The following is an 18,415-nucleotide window of genomic DNA, read 5'->3' on the forward strand; positions in this document are numbered from 1 at the left end:
ATGTCTTATTTAAATTGCAACTACGTTCTGTTAACACCATTAAATCAAAAATCTTTGTTCCTTAGGGGGCTTTCTCTGCTACAGCCAGTATATTCACTGTAGTATAATTCTAGTGCTGGGGATGGCCCATTTTGCACTTTTAAGTATTACTCTTCTTTCACCCTGTGTGAGTGAGCAGCATAGGATTGGTGGGAGCTTTCTTAAATTGTAGAATGCAGAAGTAAACAGCTAGACCAGGCTGCTAGTACTAAGTTTATTCTTCTGTTAAAATTCTTATAGAACAGTGTAAAATCTGGAAAGTTGATTGGTTTTTTATTTTTGTTTTAGGCCAAAGAAGCTCAAGTTAAAGCGGCAGAAGTGGAAGGAGAAAAAGTGGACAATAAAGCCAGACTGGAGGCAACCCTTCAGGAGGAAGAAGCTATTAGGAAAGAAAACCAAGAAAAAGAATTGGAAAGGCTGTCAGAAGCTGCTGAGAAGGCCAAAGAGACTCTTCAGGTCGCTGAAAGGGTAGGCTCTTTAAAAAGGCACCAGTGTTAGTTGTAAACGCTTTACTCCATCCTTATTTAAAATTGACTTTTTTCCCAGTCTCCCTTAAGTGTCTGTGAAGTTGATTTTGCACTTCTTCCAAATGGGCAACTTCCAAATACGTAATAAATACATATAATAAATACAATAATAAATACATATGATGGTCACGTTGCAAAGGGGCACTTGGATGCATACATTTTTTTCTGCAACTGTTTCAGAAGCTTAATCACACAGATCAGGGGTTTGATATGTAAAAGTAGGGGGAAGTTGTAAGCTTGCACTGGTTACAGGATAGTTTTAAGCACTTCTTATGCCGAACTCCCAACTGTTTTTTAATTAAAAAAAAATGGTTCACTATAAGGGCTCTGATTTTTAGTATCACAATTCTGCACAAACCTTCTATAATCCTTTGTGAAAGAGGAAAATGTATGGTTTCTACCCCCCCCCCAAAAAAAAGGATTGAAAGGAGTTTAGTGTTACAGGAGCTGCTGCCTGTAGAGTCTCTTCTTACATACAGTGGTACCTCGGGTGAAGTACTTAATTCGTTCCGGAGGTCCGTACTTAACCTGAAACTGTTCTTAATCTGAAGACCACTTTAGCTAATGGGGCCTCCTGCTGCTGCTGTGCTGCCGGAGCATGATTTCTGTTCTCATCCTGAAGCAAAGTTCTTAACCTGAAGCACTATTTCTGGGTTAGCGGAGTCTGTAACCTGAAACGTATGTAACCTGAAGCGTATGTAATCCGAGGTACCACTGTATTGCCTTTCCAATAATGATCATTATATTGCACATACAGAAGCAACCTGGCCCCAATCAAAAGCTGCTGGCAGAATTCTTTCCCCTCTCTCTCAGCAAAAATTATATCACTGGGAGGGGCATCAACCTGTACCACTACCCAGTGGATCAAGAACTCCTCCTCTTTCCTGCCCTTTCAGCTACCCTGCAAATGCAAACATGAAGGTGAAATGAAATTAGTCCCACTCACCAGCCAGAGACAACAACTGATATAATTCCTTCTCTCCCCATGAAGAACATGTGTTGGAACTGTCAAATGCCATGCATAGAGCTTCAAAGGTGGAACTTGGGGTCGTGTTCAAAATGTGTTTTTAAATTCCGGGTTTCATACGATGTTGTCACTTTGTGTTTTAGAAGGAGGTGGATGCAATAGATCTTGATACTTCAGCTGTGCATATAAAGGAGAGCAAGATAGCTGTGGATACCGAACAAGAACTGGCAAAGGTGGACTTGACCCTGCATTCAGAGACTTTGAAAGATACAGCACCCGTATTGGAGGGCATCAAGGTGAATAGTGGGCAAGGCTGAGAGCGAATATACTGCAACGCACCACAATACTTTCCACATTGGGCTGTTGCAAGATTAACTCTCATCCAAGAAACTCAATAGATTTTGTGGAAGAGCTTCTGTTGTTTTTTTTAATTACAGGTGTTTTTCATTTGCAGAACATTGTAAGTGGCTGAAACCTGGGGACATAGTTAGCTACTGTGCAGGTGACAGTAAATCAGGACTACGTTTTGGGTCTCCTGTGTAAATTATGCAATGAACAGTGCCTCTGGGGTGGTTGTTAATTCTGTCTAAATTAGGTAATGAATCCAGTTATGAAAGATGCAGATTCACACTAAGTGTACGCCTGTATATACCAATATTCAGTTAAGATTGCTTCCATTCAGAGCTCCATGTATGTTTCATGGTGCCCAAGCTCTCTTGCATTTTGGGGTTGCTTTGAAAGATCATTTTGGTGGAGGTTGCAGAGCTGCACTGCACTTGAAACAAGTTTAAAATTCTCCAAATTGTCCATTAAGAAAAATTATAGGTACAGGCTCTCTACTGTCTATATTAGGGATAGGAACCTGTAGTCCTTCATGTGTTCCTGACTGTTATCTCCCATCATTTCTGCTCATTGGGAGTCCAACAAGGCCCACACATTCTAAGCTATAGATTTTGGGAAGCCTCTTTGCTCAAGAACTGGTTAAAATAATTAAAATAAGGTGGTTAGGCTACTTCCAAACCTGAGTGGTTAGGAGACTCTTTCAATTCTTTCCACTAGTCTTAATATTCCCCAGTGAAGAGTATATTGACTTGAAAGAGATCTTCATTTGGTATTTTTCATTTAGATTCTTCAGCACCCACTTAAAAAACAACAACAGTTGTGGTTTTATGGGTTAATCCTGCCGGCTTAGCTCTGTTTCAACAATAGCAAGAATTCACACTTCCTTGAAATGTACTATCTGGGTTAGTAGATATGGAAGATTTGACATGGAGGTTTCTGTATCATATTCTTAACTAGATTGATTAGCTTTTTCTAATATTTATAAATTAATCACAGTGCATAATATATATTTGCTCTTGTTGTGTAGTAATCTTGTATAGTATAGTTTAGCATTCTGTATAGCGTACTTCATGGGTAGCCAACTTGGGCCCGGAGGCTGTGGGAGATTGTGGTTCTTCTGAAGGTCATGTGAACCTAGTTATGGCATAAAAAGTGACCCTATCAACTAGTTTGCAATTAACTTGTGGTACATTTTCCAAAAAGAGTTGGCCACCACTGGTGTACTTCATAGCTTATAATTTAGTAATTGTGTACCTCTTGCATAGAAGTAGTCGTAAGAACATGGATGTCTACTTATTAGTTCTTGTTATTTTCATGCTGCAAAGTTTGAAACATGGCTGTGGTGGCTATGTGTTAAGGTTAGGAATGCTTTTTTATTTCTGGAACATTGAAAACTTGAACTTTAAAAGCACCTACTAGAAGTAGTAAAATGGCTTAAGAGCAATATAATTTCTGTTAAATTCTAAACTCTGATGTGCCCAATAGTTGTCTTAGACACAAGTCTGTGTTTCTCAAAGTTGGGCCTCTAGCTGATGTCAGAATACAACTCCCATCATCCCTAGCTAGCAGGGCCAGTGGCCAGGGATGATGGGAGTTGTAGTCCAACAACAGCTGGAGACCCAACTTTGAAAAACACTGGTCTAAGTGATCCTCCTGTGATGTCACTTGGCCTGGACACTTGTATAAGCGTGTGAGAATTCTAGGATCCACCCCCCCCCACCCTTATTTTAGGCTTTAGTATTTTGATGAAATTTCTTACTGGAAAACTTAATGTGCCTCTTTCTCCACAAGCACTATCCTTTACTTTTTCTAGCAAATTTCCATCTTCTCCTCTTTCTCAGCCCCCCAGAAGCAGGCTTAGTTATGCTAGGCAGTGCGGAGAAAAATAAGTACTGACAAGAAAAAGGCACAACACAATTGCTGCCTTTTCTCTCTTGCAAGTATTAAAAAATCTTGTAGAAGATTGTTTCATGGAGTCAGAAACTATATACAGATCTTCAGACTTCCCCTTTTGCCCAGAGAGGACTTGGCCAGTGATTGTGCATTCTCTGGTTTTCATCTCAACCAATAGCAATTGCTTTTGAAACCCTCTGGGAGTGTAAAGGAAACTTGTATGTTGGACTTTATGCATGAGCCACATATGAAACTGTTACCCAAGAAAACCTGCAAGGTATCTCCAGAAGATTTTGTAACGATGGCTTCCACCTTCCTTAACTTACAGCTACATCATACGTTACATGAACAACTTTTGCAGTCCAGATAAGAGAGCAGGTACACTGTTGAAAGGGCAAGTGGTTCATGCAGGTGATAGATGCAACTTATGTTGCACATATAAAGCAATATATAGACATACAAGGGGAAAATAGCTTTTTTGTCCCCATTTCATACCTTTCTGAATCCTGTTCAGCATGGAGATAAACCATGCTGGCATGTAAAGTGGGTGTTGTCTGATAGACATGGAAAAACTATGTCATGGTGGTGCTTTTTCAACAGAGCCCGCCACCTAAGCACATCACTTCTCTCTATTTTGGTTGGACAAGATGATTGCACATCTCACAGCTTGCACTGTGTCTGTTGCATTTGTGACGGGTAGAAGTTTGGGAGTCTGGGTTGATTTTTCACTCAGCCTGTATATACTGCATTAAGCAATCCTATTAATTAGGGGTCTAGTTATTTTAAGATCATTTAACAGCTCTAATATAGGACAGGTAATTATAATCTTGTGCTATTAGTATCATCGTTTATCTATACACATCTTGATGATCAGAAAGTTCTGGATTTCCCATGGAATTACACTTTTTTTTATTTTATTTTATTAAAAAGGTAAAATAAAGATGTTGAAAACATAAGAGTAGTTCCAACCGTTTTCTGGAAGGGACTCTCTCTTTATAACAATTATTTCATTTCTCTCCCTCCCCCAATTTTTTTTTAGGGTGAAGAAATAACCAAAGAAGAGATTGACATGTTAAGTGATGCTTGTAGTAAACTGAAGGAACAAAAGAAATCGCTAACAAAGGAAAAGGAGGAGCTTGAGGAGCTCAGAGATGATGTGCAGGAATATAGTGAGGTATGAATTTTGAGAGTGTCCTTGGCCGTGTCATAACAGGGCTGCTGTGGTGAGTATGGCCACTCAGTAAACCCCTCTCTCACAGAATGCAGACTAGTGAGGCTGAAAGACAAATAACTTTTCCAAGCACCTGAGTACAAGCCAGAAGTGAGGTCTGAACCCCCATAGCTTTTTGAAGCCACATAATAGGAAGATTGTCACAAATTGATCTCTTTAAGGCCACACCAGACCCCCTTCCTTGAATCCACCAGCTGCTGTGATAGTGAAAAGGGTACCCATGGTGTTGGCCAGCTGCTTCTTGTTGCTCCATGTTGACCATAGCTGTCAACTTACAGATTTGAAAATAAGGGACCAGCAGCCTCAAAAATAAGGTATCAGCAGCCAAAAGAAGCCTCAAGCGGTGGTCCCACAGCGCAGCAACCCGGCAAAGGGGATGCAGCAAGGAAAACCACTGTCACCTCTCTGCTGGGAAGCGCTGAGCAAAGGCGAGTCCCCAGGCAACATGGCTGATTTGATCGGCACAAAGCATGCAAGCTCCACCCCCGAGTCGTTCTTAGACTCCTTATTGGGTGAGCAATGCAGCCAAGCAACACAGTTGGAGCCTCCCTCCTCCCTGGCCGGCAGGGAGGGAGGGAGAGGAGCTGCTTCCTTTGAAACCCGGAAAATTTAAGGGACATCATCAATAAGGGACAGCAGCGGGACACGGCGCTGGGATAAGGGAGTTTCCCGCCAAATAAGGGACGGTTGACAGCTATGTGCTGCTCCTGAAACCCAGAGGTTCAAAGAGCAGTGCAGGGCTGTACTGCATGTTGAGTTCCCAACAGATAGGGCTGCAAAGCATATTACCTGGTGTGATTGACAAGCGAGGTGAGCTTGCCAGGGTTGAGAAAAACGTTTCTCACTCCTGCTGTAGGGGATGCTTAAGTGGAGAACTACGTAGCCATTCAACAAGATGCTTTAAAAAGTAGCCCCCAGGAATAGGAATACTGTATTTAAAAATATTCCTAACTCTCTTCTGTCTTACCATAACCTTGATATTCTGCAGTTGTCTTTTGGATGTACATGCAGCATCCAATGCACCAGATACCTCTGATTTTTGCTAAATACTATGGTTTTATGAACCATGTTGTTTGTTTGATCCTCAGGATTTGCAAGAGATCAAGGAGTTGTCTAAGGAGGGAGAAGAAGAAATAGTTGAAGAGTCTAAAGCAAGCAAGAGATTGACTAAAAGAGTGAACCGAATGATTGGACAGATTGACAAAATTATCACAGAGTTGGAGACAGAACAAAAAGTGGTGGATGGACAGCTGGACAGTAGTGCTAGCCCTCCCATTGGGTAAGTGTCAGGTGATACAAGTAGGGGATTGTTCTTGTGAATATGGGTTGATTCCTTTGCAGAAGGAAGTGCCTCTCAGACTTTTTCAATCTGAACTCTTGCGTATCAGTTCCAAAATATTTACATGGATAATTTATTCTAATCATAACCTAAATAGTGAATGAGACCAAGTACATGCTTATTACAAAACATATACAAAATCATATAATACCAAATTTTATTTCCACTTTAATTTATTGATCTGATTATTCCACTTAAAGCATTGACTCCTATGATTTTGTCTAATCTTTTAAAGCCACCTGAGTTGAATCTGTCCACATTCAGTTCCATTAGCTGAGCCCAGGTTATGTGAGAGGGACTCCAGTATCACCAGAGAGGGAGAAAAACAAATTCTATCCACTCTTCCATGCATAATTTTCTACACTTGTGTAATTTTGCCTCTTCCTGACCTTTTCTCTAAACTAAAAATCCCAAATGCTTTAACTTTTCCTCTTTGGGGAGCTGCTCCATCCCCTTAATAATTTTGGTTGCCTTTGGAACCTTGTGCTGCTCCACAACATGGAATTGCCCACAGTATTCAAAGGGCAGTTGCCCCATAGATTTTTTTTAATGGCACGATGAGGTTGGAGGATGGATGGTGGCTAACAGATTGAGATTGAATCCTGACAAGACAGAAGTACTGTTTTTGGGGGACAGAAGACCATATAACACTGGTCTTGAAAGACTTACGTTGGCTCCCAGTACATTTCCGAGCACAATTCAAAGTGTTGGTGCTGACCTAAAAGCCCTTTAAAGCCCTAAACGGTCTCGGTCCAGTATATCTGAAGGAGCGTGTCCACCCCCGTCGTTCTACCCGGACACTGAGGTCCAGCGCCGAGGGCCTTCTGGCGGTTCCCTCACTGCGAGAAGTGAGGTTACAGGGAACCAGGCAGAGGGCCTTCTCGGTAGTGGCGCCCTCCCTGTGGAGCGCCCTCCCACCAGATGTCAAAGAGAACAACAACTACCAGACTTTTAGAAGACATCTGAAGGCAGCCCTGTTTAGGGAAGCTTTTAATGTTTGATGTATTACAGTATTTTAATATTTTTTTGGAAGCCGCCCAGAGTGGCTGGGGAAGCCCAGCCAGATGGGCGGGGTATAAATAATAAATTATTACTATTTTTATTATTATTATTATTTTTATTATTATTATTATTATTATTATTATTATTATTATCAGCCCATATTTTCTACCTGCTTTATCTAGATTTGCCCTTTCTGGGAGAAATCTGATGGGTGTTTTTTTTAATAAAAAAAACCTTTGCCAATGACCTAGCCGCAATAAGTCAACACCTGTTTACAATATTATGCCCTTGTCTGGAATCAACTCATGTTGAAATATTAGGAAGCACTAGTTTTGGTTCTGGTTCCCTGTAATTCATATACTAATAACTCCCACTAAATAAGCAAAAGTAATTTATGACGCTTTTCTTGAGCTAAATTTTAATAATCCCAATCAAAATTACTACAAGACAAATGTAAGGGATGATATGCCATCAAACAAGTAATTAAAAAATATGTTGCTTCTAAATAGTAGAAAATAATGAAATGTAAATTATCACTGGTTCTCAAGCATCTCAGAAATCACTGGCGTTCCTTGAGGTTTAGCAAGATTTCTCTTAAGACTGGTCCTTAGCAGGACTTAGACCTTAACATTTTTTGAAATATAGTAGTGGCCAAGCTGTTTTCTCCTCCAAAGGGGATTTGTTGGGTACCGTATTTTTCGCTCTATAACACGCAGATTTTTTCTCCTGAAAAGGAAGGGGAAATGTCTGTGCGTGTTATGGAGCGAATGTGTGGTCCCTGGAGCCGAAAAATCAGACAAAAATCAAATCGGGCTTCACGATTGCTGAAACGGAACAAAGAGCAGGGAAAGCCCCTCCCCTCCAGGCAAGCAGAGGGGAAAAGAGGAAGCAGCTGCTTTCCTGCATTCTGCCTCAGGGTCTTACTGCCCACCCGCTCTGTTTCGTTGCTGTGTTTGCTGAAACGGAACAAAGAGCAGGGAAAGCCCCTCCCCTCCAGGCAAGCAGAGGGGAAAAGAGGAAGTGGTTGCTTTCCTGCATTCTGCCTCAGGGTCTTACTGCCCACCCGCTCTGTTTCGTTGCTGTGTTTGCTGAAACGGAACAAAGAGCAGGGAAAGCCCCTCCCCTCCAGGCAAGCAGAGGGGAAAGCAGAGTGTCTGCTTTCCTCTCTGTGCTTCGGAGGGAACAATGTTTGTGAAGGGAAGAGAGATTACAGGTTCAGCTTAAAATTCTGATTTGACTTCCTGCTTTTTGTTTTTGGGGACACACAGCATTCAAATATGCTTTCTTCAATTTAAAAGGATGAAATCCTTAAACAGTGTTTTGCCTGTAAATTCATGCGATCTGGAAGATTACAGTGTCTGTACCTCTTAAGGGATGGCAAAGCTTAGGTTTCGCTGCTAAATAGTTCTTAATGCAGTTAAAATGCTTTCTTCTGTCAAGGCAATTAAAAAAAATAAATATCAGGCAGCCGGAAAACATGCAGATGGGAGAGAGAGAGAGAGAGAGAGCGCGCTGGCTGGCTTGTGTGGGTGGGTGGGGGGGAACTTTTGCCTTCCTTTCCTCACGTTATAGCCCTCTCCTGCATTCTTAGCCTTCTGTGTTTTTCCTTCCCTCCCCACTTAAAATGTGGTTACAAAGCATGGATCCACATGGATCCTCAGGATCTTTGCATTGGGTCACCCCAAATTCACCATCAGAGCACACAGCATGTCCATGGCTACAGCCTGCCCCCCCAAAATCACGCACCCACTGTTGCCTGGGGCTGCAATGGTGCAAAAACGTGGTTACAAAGCATGGATCCACATGGATCCTCAGGATCTTTGCATTGGGTCAGCCAAAATTCACCATCAGAGCACATAGCATGTCCATGGCTACAGCCTGCCCCCCCAAAATCACGCACCCACTGTTGCCTGGGGCTGCAATGGTGCAAAAACGTGGTTACAAAGCATGGATCCACAGGGATTCTCAGGATTTTTGCATTGGGTCACCCCAAATTCACCATCAGATCACATGTCTGTGGCCACAGCATGAAGCACAAAAATGATACGTCCACTGTTTCATTCAGAATATTTTTTCCCTTGTTTTCCTCCTCTAAAAACGATGTGCGTGTTATGGTCAGGTGCGTGTTATAGAGCGAAAAATACGGTATATGTTTCTAAAGTCCTGAAGCAGAATACTTGTTAGGGTTATAAGAAAAAGAGGTAGGCTGTACTGCCTTTTTCTGAAAAAGCAGGTTACCTCATAGGTTCTGTAGTAGCATGTCTTGGTTTATTTCAGTTTTTTAAATCAAGTTGAATATAAATGTGCCGTCCCTGGTTTTCAGTATGGAATATGGCTAGTGCCATATAGTTTGTTTGTTTTTTTGAAAACCCCTTGTAGTAACTACTTGCTGTATACAGGTTGTGTTTCCCATTTAGGGAGAATATCATCAGTATCAATGAGCTTATCAGTGTGATGAAACAGATTCAGAAGATACCAGAAAGCAAACTAAACAGGCTTGCCCAAGCACTAGATGAAAATAAAGATGGAAAGATTGACATAGATGATGTTTCCAAGGTGAGTCTGCTGAAGAATGTAACCTGTTTTGTTTAATGTTTGTTATTTGTGTTGTTTAAACAATTTGTTTTAACAAATTTAAGACTTAGAAGAAGAAAAAAACCTCCCTTAAATTAATTGACCTTAGAATGAAAATAGTTTGGCTTAATTTGTGGCAGTATGGTGCATTCTGTGGTTTGGTTAAATTGTAAAAATGCGATACAGATTCAGAGCTTATAAACAAAAGTCTAATTGAGGTTGAATAATATACAAGTTTATAAAATCAGAGCAGTATCAAAACAATTTTCAGTCTTCTCTTCTCCAGGCTAAACGTACCCAGCCCCCTTGTATTGTAATTTATACAGACTCATGTCAACAACAATCTTACTTCTTTGGAAAATACCACACTGTCCTTTTGGATTCAACACACTATTTTGAAATTGGGTTGTGATTGACATTACAAATCATTTTTGGCATATCTGCTTCACTTATTTTCTTCCTTAATTGTAGAGTTTCATAAAAATTGTGAATAAAGCACAATGTAACTTATGCATTTAACATATATTTATATTTGCATAGGTGGTAGAACTCATCGACAAAGAAGATATTGATATTTCTACTACCCAAGTCGCAGAGATCATGTCACTGTTGCAGAAAGAGGAAAAACTAGAAGAAAAAGAGAAAATTAAAGAAAAGACTGAGAAGGAAGCTCTAGAAGTCAAGAATTAATGAATTAGTCTTCAATTTGATTTCAAGGCTGAATGAAGTGGAACATCTTATGTTACCTTGTCCAGCACCTCCTATCTGTGAGATGATGAACATTATTGATCTATAGGTTAATCAGGAAATAATAAGAAGTTGGGTAGGCAGAATGAAACTTTTCCCTGATCAAACATGGGCAATTTATCATTCCAGGAAGATGAGAGCAGTCTTGGTCTTTAAATAATGTATTCCTCCTTGTGGAATTTTGTGTACTCTTTAGTATTCTGTAGTGATTCAGTACATTTTATTGTCCCCAGATCATGATACAAATTAGGAATTTCCTTGCATTGTGCAAGGAATTTGCATTTTTTTGTTAAATAATATTACGTATACTTGGCATGCAGTTATTCTTCTGTACTTGGCAAAGAGGTAAAATTCTGTTCAGCAAAATTAGCAGTATATAAACCATCCGAAAATATCTTAAATTCCCATTATTATTTTTTAATGAAGCTTCAAAAGGGCTTATATAGCAAACACACTAGTTCTGAAAGTGCTGTCGTTGTGTTGGCCTAGCGCACCCTCCAGAGTTACACTTTTAGAACTTTAGAAATTTTTAACATGCTCAGATGCTTTAAAAACAACAACAAAACACCACCCCACACTTTGCCAGCTTCTCAACACTAAATAATGTACATGCAGAAAATTAAATATAAGGGGGATTGCAGCAATATCCCACTCAGTTCCTTGCTCTGCTTTAATTTTTCCCATACTTCTGCTACGCTCTCTCTAGTCTCCCTCCCGTTGCAATTTGTAATAGGAAATCCTATCAGACTTCTGTCATTTTTAAAAGCCACAGGGCAACCAGCAATCTCAGCAGCTGCATTTCTCCAGATCCCTACACACCCTCTTCCCTGTGGATCTGAAGGCTACATAAGGGACACATAGGTAGAGAGAGGGGAGGGCCCTGAAAGCTTTTATGCCTTGACTGAAGGCAGTCACCCAAGCCACCCCTCAATCGCTTCCTTAAAGATGCCTTTAACCCTAGCAATTAAAAGACTTCTTGATGAAGTAAACTGCATTTTTTTTGAATTAAAACGAGGAGGAAACCAGACTTTTAAACATTTTGAAAGTGCAGCTCTGTATGTGTGTCTTATTTATGTGTAAAGGAAGTGTCCATTTGTGTTGATTATTTTTGTTCATTGGAAATTGTGAAAGTCACATCTCTGTGCGTGGAACATCAGCACAGATCTGAAATGACTGACCCAGTTAATTAGGAACATGGTACAAAAATAACCTTTTCACTGCATACTTCAGGTTTTCATTTGACCTTTTTTGTTATCACCTCGAGTCATTTAGTAGTAGCAGTTAATTGAGCTGGATATGAACACTGTTTTGGTAACTCGAGCGTTAAAATATTCATATTGGCTTTTCTTTGTTTTCCAATGGGGCTAAGGATGCTCTGAAGCCAATTTCCCAGAAAGCAATTCATTCTGAAATCAATGACATTTAGTTTGAGTAGCTGGCTTTTTGAGATGTAGTGCAAAGGGCTGCATGTAAAGGATGCCTTTCTGGAGAGGAAAGGAACCTGGATGCAACTCAAAGGACTGCTAAGCTGCGGATTCCTTGTTGTATTGGATTAAACATTCTTTTTTGTAACCAGTAGTCCAAAGGGAAAAAAATATTTGTCACCTTTCATAAATTGCAGTTGTGGTATTTATGGGTGGTATCTATTTTTGACTGTCTGCTGATGGAAGAAGGTTATCCATAGAAAGGTGGGGAGGCAACTCCTGCAAATCCGACCCATTTCCCTGGAGGGAATTTTCAGGGAAGGAGGGAGGGAGGTAGAATTGCCCTGAACTACTTGGCTTCCCTGTCTAGCCAACTAATTTTCTTCCACCAGTGAATGAACAACATTGGCTATCACCCTGTGGTTCCAGAACCTGAGAAATAAGTTGCATGAAAAAAGTGTTCAGTTCGGGAATTTTTTTCTGTTTAGATGTCAAGATATTCAATAATTTCAGTTCATCATCTGACAGCCCACCTATGTCCAAATTTATTGCCAACGTCCTGTTTCGATCTGTGTCCTTTCAATTCCCATTGATTACAGTTGACTTTATACAGGTACCAAAGATCTTCTGCAAGTGCTTGCTTTCACTTTTGGCAACTTCTCTGTTACAATTCCTTTCAATTTAAATTGCAGGTAGTTTTCTGCCAGGACTGCTGAAGTAATACTTTGCTGTCGTAAAAATCTCGTTTTTTTGTGAATGTCAAGCACAGTGCGGGGAAAAAAGCATGTGGTAGAATTTGGATTTGAAATGATACACTTCTGTAGAAAGTTAAAATTCTCACGTTCTGCATGATGGACCATGATTACTGAATTGCATTTAGCAGCAATGTTCTTGGGGCAAATTGGCAAAAGGGATCAAAGGTGTGTGGTATACATGTGCAATTTGGATTAAAAGATGAATCATGCAGTGGGTAGCATAGTTGGTGGCTGAATATTTATTAATACAATTGCACTTTATGATCCATGAATTTGTTGTGCCAGCAAAATTTGTTAATAGGGCACTTGTATATTTGTATCTCTGCATTATTGCAGAAGATGTTGGAATCGAATGTCAGGCTGTAGATTTATAATTTAGAATGTGAGTGAGATGTTAAAGCAGCCACACAAAATTTGTTGTCTGCGTGCATAATATCAGTAACTTCAGGTTGGGAAGGTATCCATGGTGGACTTCCATATCCTGATTAGTAAAAGACAACAACAATACCCAATAGTGACAGTTTGGCTCCCCGGTCTTGATTTTGAATGAGCTTCCATCAGACTAGCTAATTTGGTCTTGATTGGGCTCGAATGCAAACTTCATTTGTTTACACTCAGTTCTGTTCTGAGTGAAGACGCTGTTGTACTCCTTGTGATACCAACCACTTGAAGGCCCTCCCCGCTCTACCCAAAACCAGGCAACAATGGAAACAAAATGCAGTTGGTAGGATCCAGTTGAGGCATCAGTTAGACTGTTGATGTGGCTGTAAGAACAGCCTGGATACAAGCATTGATGGGTGGGAGGACCTATATCACACCTAAATCGTTGCACTCAAGGTGCTGGCACCACAGTGCCAAACATCTATTGGGAATCTTGGACTGAGTCACAACCCTCCCTCTTGCAATTATGGGGAAGGGAGTAGCTGCGTCTGGAAGGGATTGCAGCTGAGGCTCCTCTGCATTGCGAGGTCCACCTGAAGCTCAGAGGGTGTTCAGACTCCTCTTAGGAAAGGTGTGCGTGTTTCCCCACTGGGAAATTTACTTTTACCCACATTTAAGGTTCTATGCCATCTATGTCATCCATAATGCCCAGTAATTTCCTCTCTTTAAACAGGACTGGAGGAAAATGAGCTGGTTTTTAAAGCATTGTGTACTAGTGGTGGACTGCTGTGCTAAATTTCTGAGAATTCTTAAAAGTTGCAAGTTTTATTTAGAGCTGTACTTTTGAACAACAGGGGGGAAACGATAGCCAGTACTTTGAGATATTCCTGGGGTGTTCTTTGCCAGTTGTTCTACTATATTTAGACTTAGGATACCAGAAAGGGCATTTGTAGTGCAAGGTGTTTTTGTACCTGTGATTTGATATAGTAGTGTTTGTTTCTTATGAGGTCTGAAAGTAAAATGCACAAGCTATTTATTAAAAAAAAAAATTGCAACCCCCTTTCTCATGGAAAATTGTAACCCAGGATTCTAATTCAGGGCTGATAAGTGGGAACTTTCAGGTTTCTGTATGAGATTGCTGTTCATTGCACAGCATCTATGGGTTACATCCAACTCTGTTTTACTCAGAATATAGCCACTGAAATTAATCTACTTAAGTCAGTCCTATTAGGGTTTCAGTGGGTCTTCTCTGAGCCTGACTAATGTTGGGTACAATCCCATATCTGGAATAATCATGTGAACATTTTTAGGTTCCAAATATATTTTTCTACAGAAATGAATTTGCCGTGTGCTGCTCTTGGATACATTCATACGTAATGATTGGTCCCGGTTGTTTGTATTGCACCAATTGTTTGAGGGGAGAGACGAGTCTCAGGTTCACAAAATTGATGAAATTCGTTCCCTCTGATGGTCTTGATTGATCATCATGTTAGGAGTTGGCAAATAATTATCTTCTTCCCCTCTCCCACTCAAATTAATTTAGTGATTAGATGGAGTAGCTTAGTTTTCTTGAATAGCCAGGAGTCCGTTTCCCCCCTGTAGTACACATTGTGGTATGAAATGCTAAGCTGTCTCATGAGTGTATGGTCCTGCTTTAGATGAGACAAGACCAGAGGTGGTCAACTGGCAATGCTTGGACAAGATTAAGCCCCCAAAACCAATTTGTCTGGTACCTAGCATTTTAATCAAGAGGAGGTAAATATTTTGTCCACAATTTGCCCTTTAAGGAATAAAAAGTTTATTCAAAGTGGTGTTGGGTGGGAGAGAGAGAGGGAGAGTAGATTACCGTATTTTTCGCTCTATAGGACGCACTTTTTCCCCTCCAAAAATGAAGGGGAAATGTGTGTGCGTCCTATGGAGCGAATGCAGGCTCCTTGGCTTCAGCAATAGCAACGCGAAGCCTCCGAAGCGCAGAGGGAGCGCTCCCACCGCGCTCCTGAGGCTTCGGGTTGCCTTCACTGAAGCCTGGAGAGCGAGAGGGGTCAGTGCGCACTGACCCCTCTCGCTTCCCAGGCTTCCAAGGTAGCCGCCTGAAGCCTCCAGAGCGGAGGCTTCGGGTGAACGCACAAAACGCACCTTGTTTTAGAGGGGGAGATTTTCCCCCTTGTTCTCCCCCTCTAAAACAAGGTGCGCCCTATGGTCGGGTGCCTCCTATAGAGCGAAAAATACGGTACATTTTAGTGTTGCTTCTTGGGTGTCACATAGTTTGTGCCATTTTAAAAAATGTAAGCTCTGCCCTGGGAATGCTTATTGGAAGGCAGTTTATGCTGCTTCATTATAATTGCATATAATGCAAATTCATAAAGCTACCTTATACCAGGTCAGACCATTGGTTCATCTAGGTTAGTATTGCCTACACCAGGGCTAGCCAATGTAGTGCCCTCCATTTGTTTTGGTCTTCATGTTGGCTACACCAGAACTACTGGGCACTGTCCCATCCTGAAAAATGCACTTCGCACATAGGACTGCCATACTTTATCTTCTTAAAACCAGGGTTGTTTGCTAAAATAAGTCATATTTGAGGGAATACTGTAACACCCTTTCTTCATGGAAGGTAGTTCTATGAGCTGATTCCTATTTTACATTTACCTAGCTTGGTAGAGCTTTTACGTCAAGTCACACGAACGTGTGCTTGTTCCGCTGACGTGCTCGAAAGCAGCAACTGGGAAAGGATCGGACTTGCATTTTCAAATATTATAAAGATACGTGCACTTAATTTTGCACACGCCTCTCCCTTTTAAGATTTGATGGGAAGTGTACACATTTGAGAACTTGTAATCTGGTACAGATATCTAAATGTAGGCACTGAATTGACCCAAAGCAAATACAGCGATCAGCTGTAGTCATCCTTCACACTATAGAATGGTGATCAACGTTTCTGACTTTAGGCAACACTTTCCCAAACTGATTTGGCAGTCAAGAACTGCCTTGGTCTGTCCTTGGGTTTGTACATTTTCTCTCCTCTCTCTCTTTTCCTGTTGGCTTCTGCTGTAGTCTTGCATCTGCCCAAGACGCACCTCAAATGAAAAGGCCAATAGCAGTGGGGAAGCTTTTGGAGATGCTTCTCCACCAACATTGATCTTTATATTGAGGGATCCGTGACAAGTTCCAGAGAAGTCCTAGAGTTCCCTGGGACCTGGTTTGAAAATGCCATGAGATGGGACTGAACGAAGGAACAGATGCCACAAAAACAGCCGATGTGTCTCTTTCCCCTTGTGCTTTTGAAATTCCAGGGTTGGGAGTAAGAGGAGAGAACCATCTTGCCACTTGATTCAGTGAACATGCACACACAAAATTTGGCTTAAAGGGTCTTGAGGAGCTGATTTCTCCTAGTTTTTCTAAATTGTTTACTGTTAAACTGAGAACGAGGGCGGCAGAGCAAACCGTCAGTCTTGCATTTCATATCAGGATGGCTTAGGCAATGCCTATATAGATGCTGGCTTGTACATCATCTTTGAGGGACCGTCTGATGGATGATCCAGTTTGGGGTCGTAAGGTTCCAACTCTTATTACTTCCGTTATATCTTGGTGTATGTCTTGGGATTGCATAATATATATTTTCTTAAAACCATAGTTATTGACAAGGGATGCAAGTTTAAGCTGCTGCGACGTGTACATAGAGGTCCTTGTGTGGTTAAAAAGGAAATACTGGCCTTGCTTTGGGAAGTATACTGCACTCCATTGTGTGTGATACTGACACAGACACACACAACTTGCAAAAATCCCCAAAGACTTTATTCTGATGCATTCAAATCGATAAGTAGATGCCTGGAAAAACATAGTTTTCTCTAAATAGTAGATGCTCATGTTCTGTTAAGAGTATTCTGGAAAGCAAAGCAGCCTGGCAAAACAGGCAGGCACCAATAGAGATTGGAAGGCCTGGAAAAAAGGCCTGGAAAATTGGAAAATTGGAAAAAAGCCCAGGTTTTCCAATGGCTTTGAAGAAAACCTGCCCCCCTCCTTTCCAGTTTTTTTCCAGGCCTTCCCATTTCTAGGCACCAAACTAGCATATAAGGATTTCATGTTGATAATGAGAATTCCCCTGTTGCTTTTTCTAGAATGCAGATATACTGTCTCTGGAAAAGAGACTTGTGCCACCATGATGCAAGATACATGTGTAATTAAATCTAAATGTGCAATGCTAGTGATGTTTTTGTGCTTTGATGTGTATAAAAGAACTTTTCTACCTTTTTACGGTTAAATTATTACACGAAGCCCAGACATTATTAAATAAAAGTATACTTATTCCACCTTTAAATGTTGGATTATTTATTAACAAAAGAACAAATCTGTCAATACTTGTCGATCACTGCAAACAGAATACATTGCTTGCTTCTTAATGTGCAGCAAAATAAAACTGGTTAAAGTTTTTGATGTACGCATTTTGCTTTTTAAAAAAAAATAATGTTAATTTTATTTCATGCCATCTTCCCTAAATGATCTGGACAATTTTGCTGATGACGTGGAATGCTTCAGGGTGGTAAAAATGAAAGATTGTGAGGAGCTGCAAAAGGAATTCCAAAAATTAGATGAATGAGCATAAAAATGGCAAATACCTCGGTTTATGAACTTAATCCGTTCTGGAAGTCCGTTCTTAAACTGAAGCCGTTCTTAAACCGAGGTGCACTTTCCCTAATGAGGCCTCCCGCCACCAGTGCCCTTCCACCGTTCGGATTCCATTCTTAGACCAAGGTAAAGTTCTCAAACCTACCGGTTTTACGGAGTTTGTAAACCAAATTGTTCTTAAACTGGACTGTTCTTAAAGTGAGGTACCACTGTATGGTTCTTTGTAACCAAGTGTAAAGTATTGCACATGTTGAGAGGGGGGAATACAGTTGTACCTTGGATCCCAAACGCCTTGCGAGTGAGTGTTCTGGTTTGCGAACGTTCTTTGGAACCCAAACGTCTGACGCAACTTCTGCAGCTTCCAGTTGGCTGCAGGAGCTTTCAGTAGCCAATTGGAAGCCACACCTTGATTTCCGAACGTTTTGGAAGTCAAATGGACTTCCGGAACGGATTCCATTTGACTTCTGAGGTACGAATGTGACTTCATATGTTTGCATATAGGCTCTAAACTTGGAATGACTGACCAATAATAATAATAGTAATAATAAATTTGATTTATACCCCACCA

At 40.8% G+C, this 18,415-nt stretch overlaps 1 protein-coding gene across 3 annotated transcripts in view; it reads left to right on the forward strand.

Annotated features, from left to right (window-relative positions):
- The window catches only part of LETM1 (leucine zipper and EF-hand containing transmembrane protein 1), a 31,674-nt gene extending 14,135 nt beyond the window's left edge, over positions 1 to 17,539 (forward strand). Inside the window, exons 9-14 of one of the 3 annotated variants that reach the window (XM_081005484.1) lie at positions 328 to 507; positions 1,680 to 1,829; positions 4,808 to 4,942; positions 6,088 to 6,278; positions 9,740 to 9,896; positions 10,455 to 17,539. In XM_081005484.1, coding sequence (XP_080861610.1) covers positions 328 to 507; positions 1,680 to 1,829; positions 4,808 to 4,942; positions 6,088 to 6,278; positions 9,740 to 9,896; positions 10,455 to 10,604 — 963 coding nt within the window. In that variant the 3' untranslated portion in view covers positions 10,605 to 17,539. Of the gene's footprint in view, positions 1 to 327; positions 508 to 1,676; positions 1,830 to 4,807; positions 4,943 to 6,087; positions 6,279 to 9,739; positions 9,897 to 10,454 lie in introns of all 3 variants that reach the window. The other 2 variants (XM_081005483.1, XM_081005485.1) reach the window with 2 other exon arrangements.
- The last annotated feature ends 876 nt before the right edge of the window (positions 17,540 to 18,415 follow it).

The sequence above is a fragment of the Podarcis pityusensis genome (assembly GCF_964106645.2).
Source record: "Podarcis pityusensis genome assembly, chromosome: 5".
Taxonomy (NCBI): Eukaryota; Metazoa; Chordata; class Lepidosauria; order Squamata; family Lacertidae; genus Podarcis; species Podarcis pityusensis.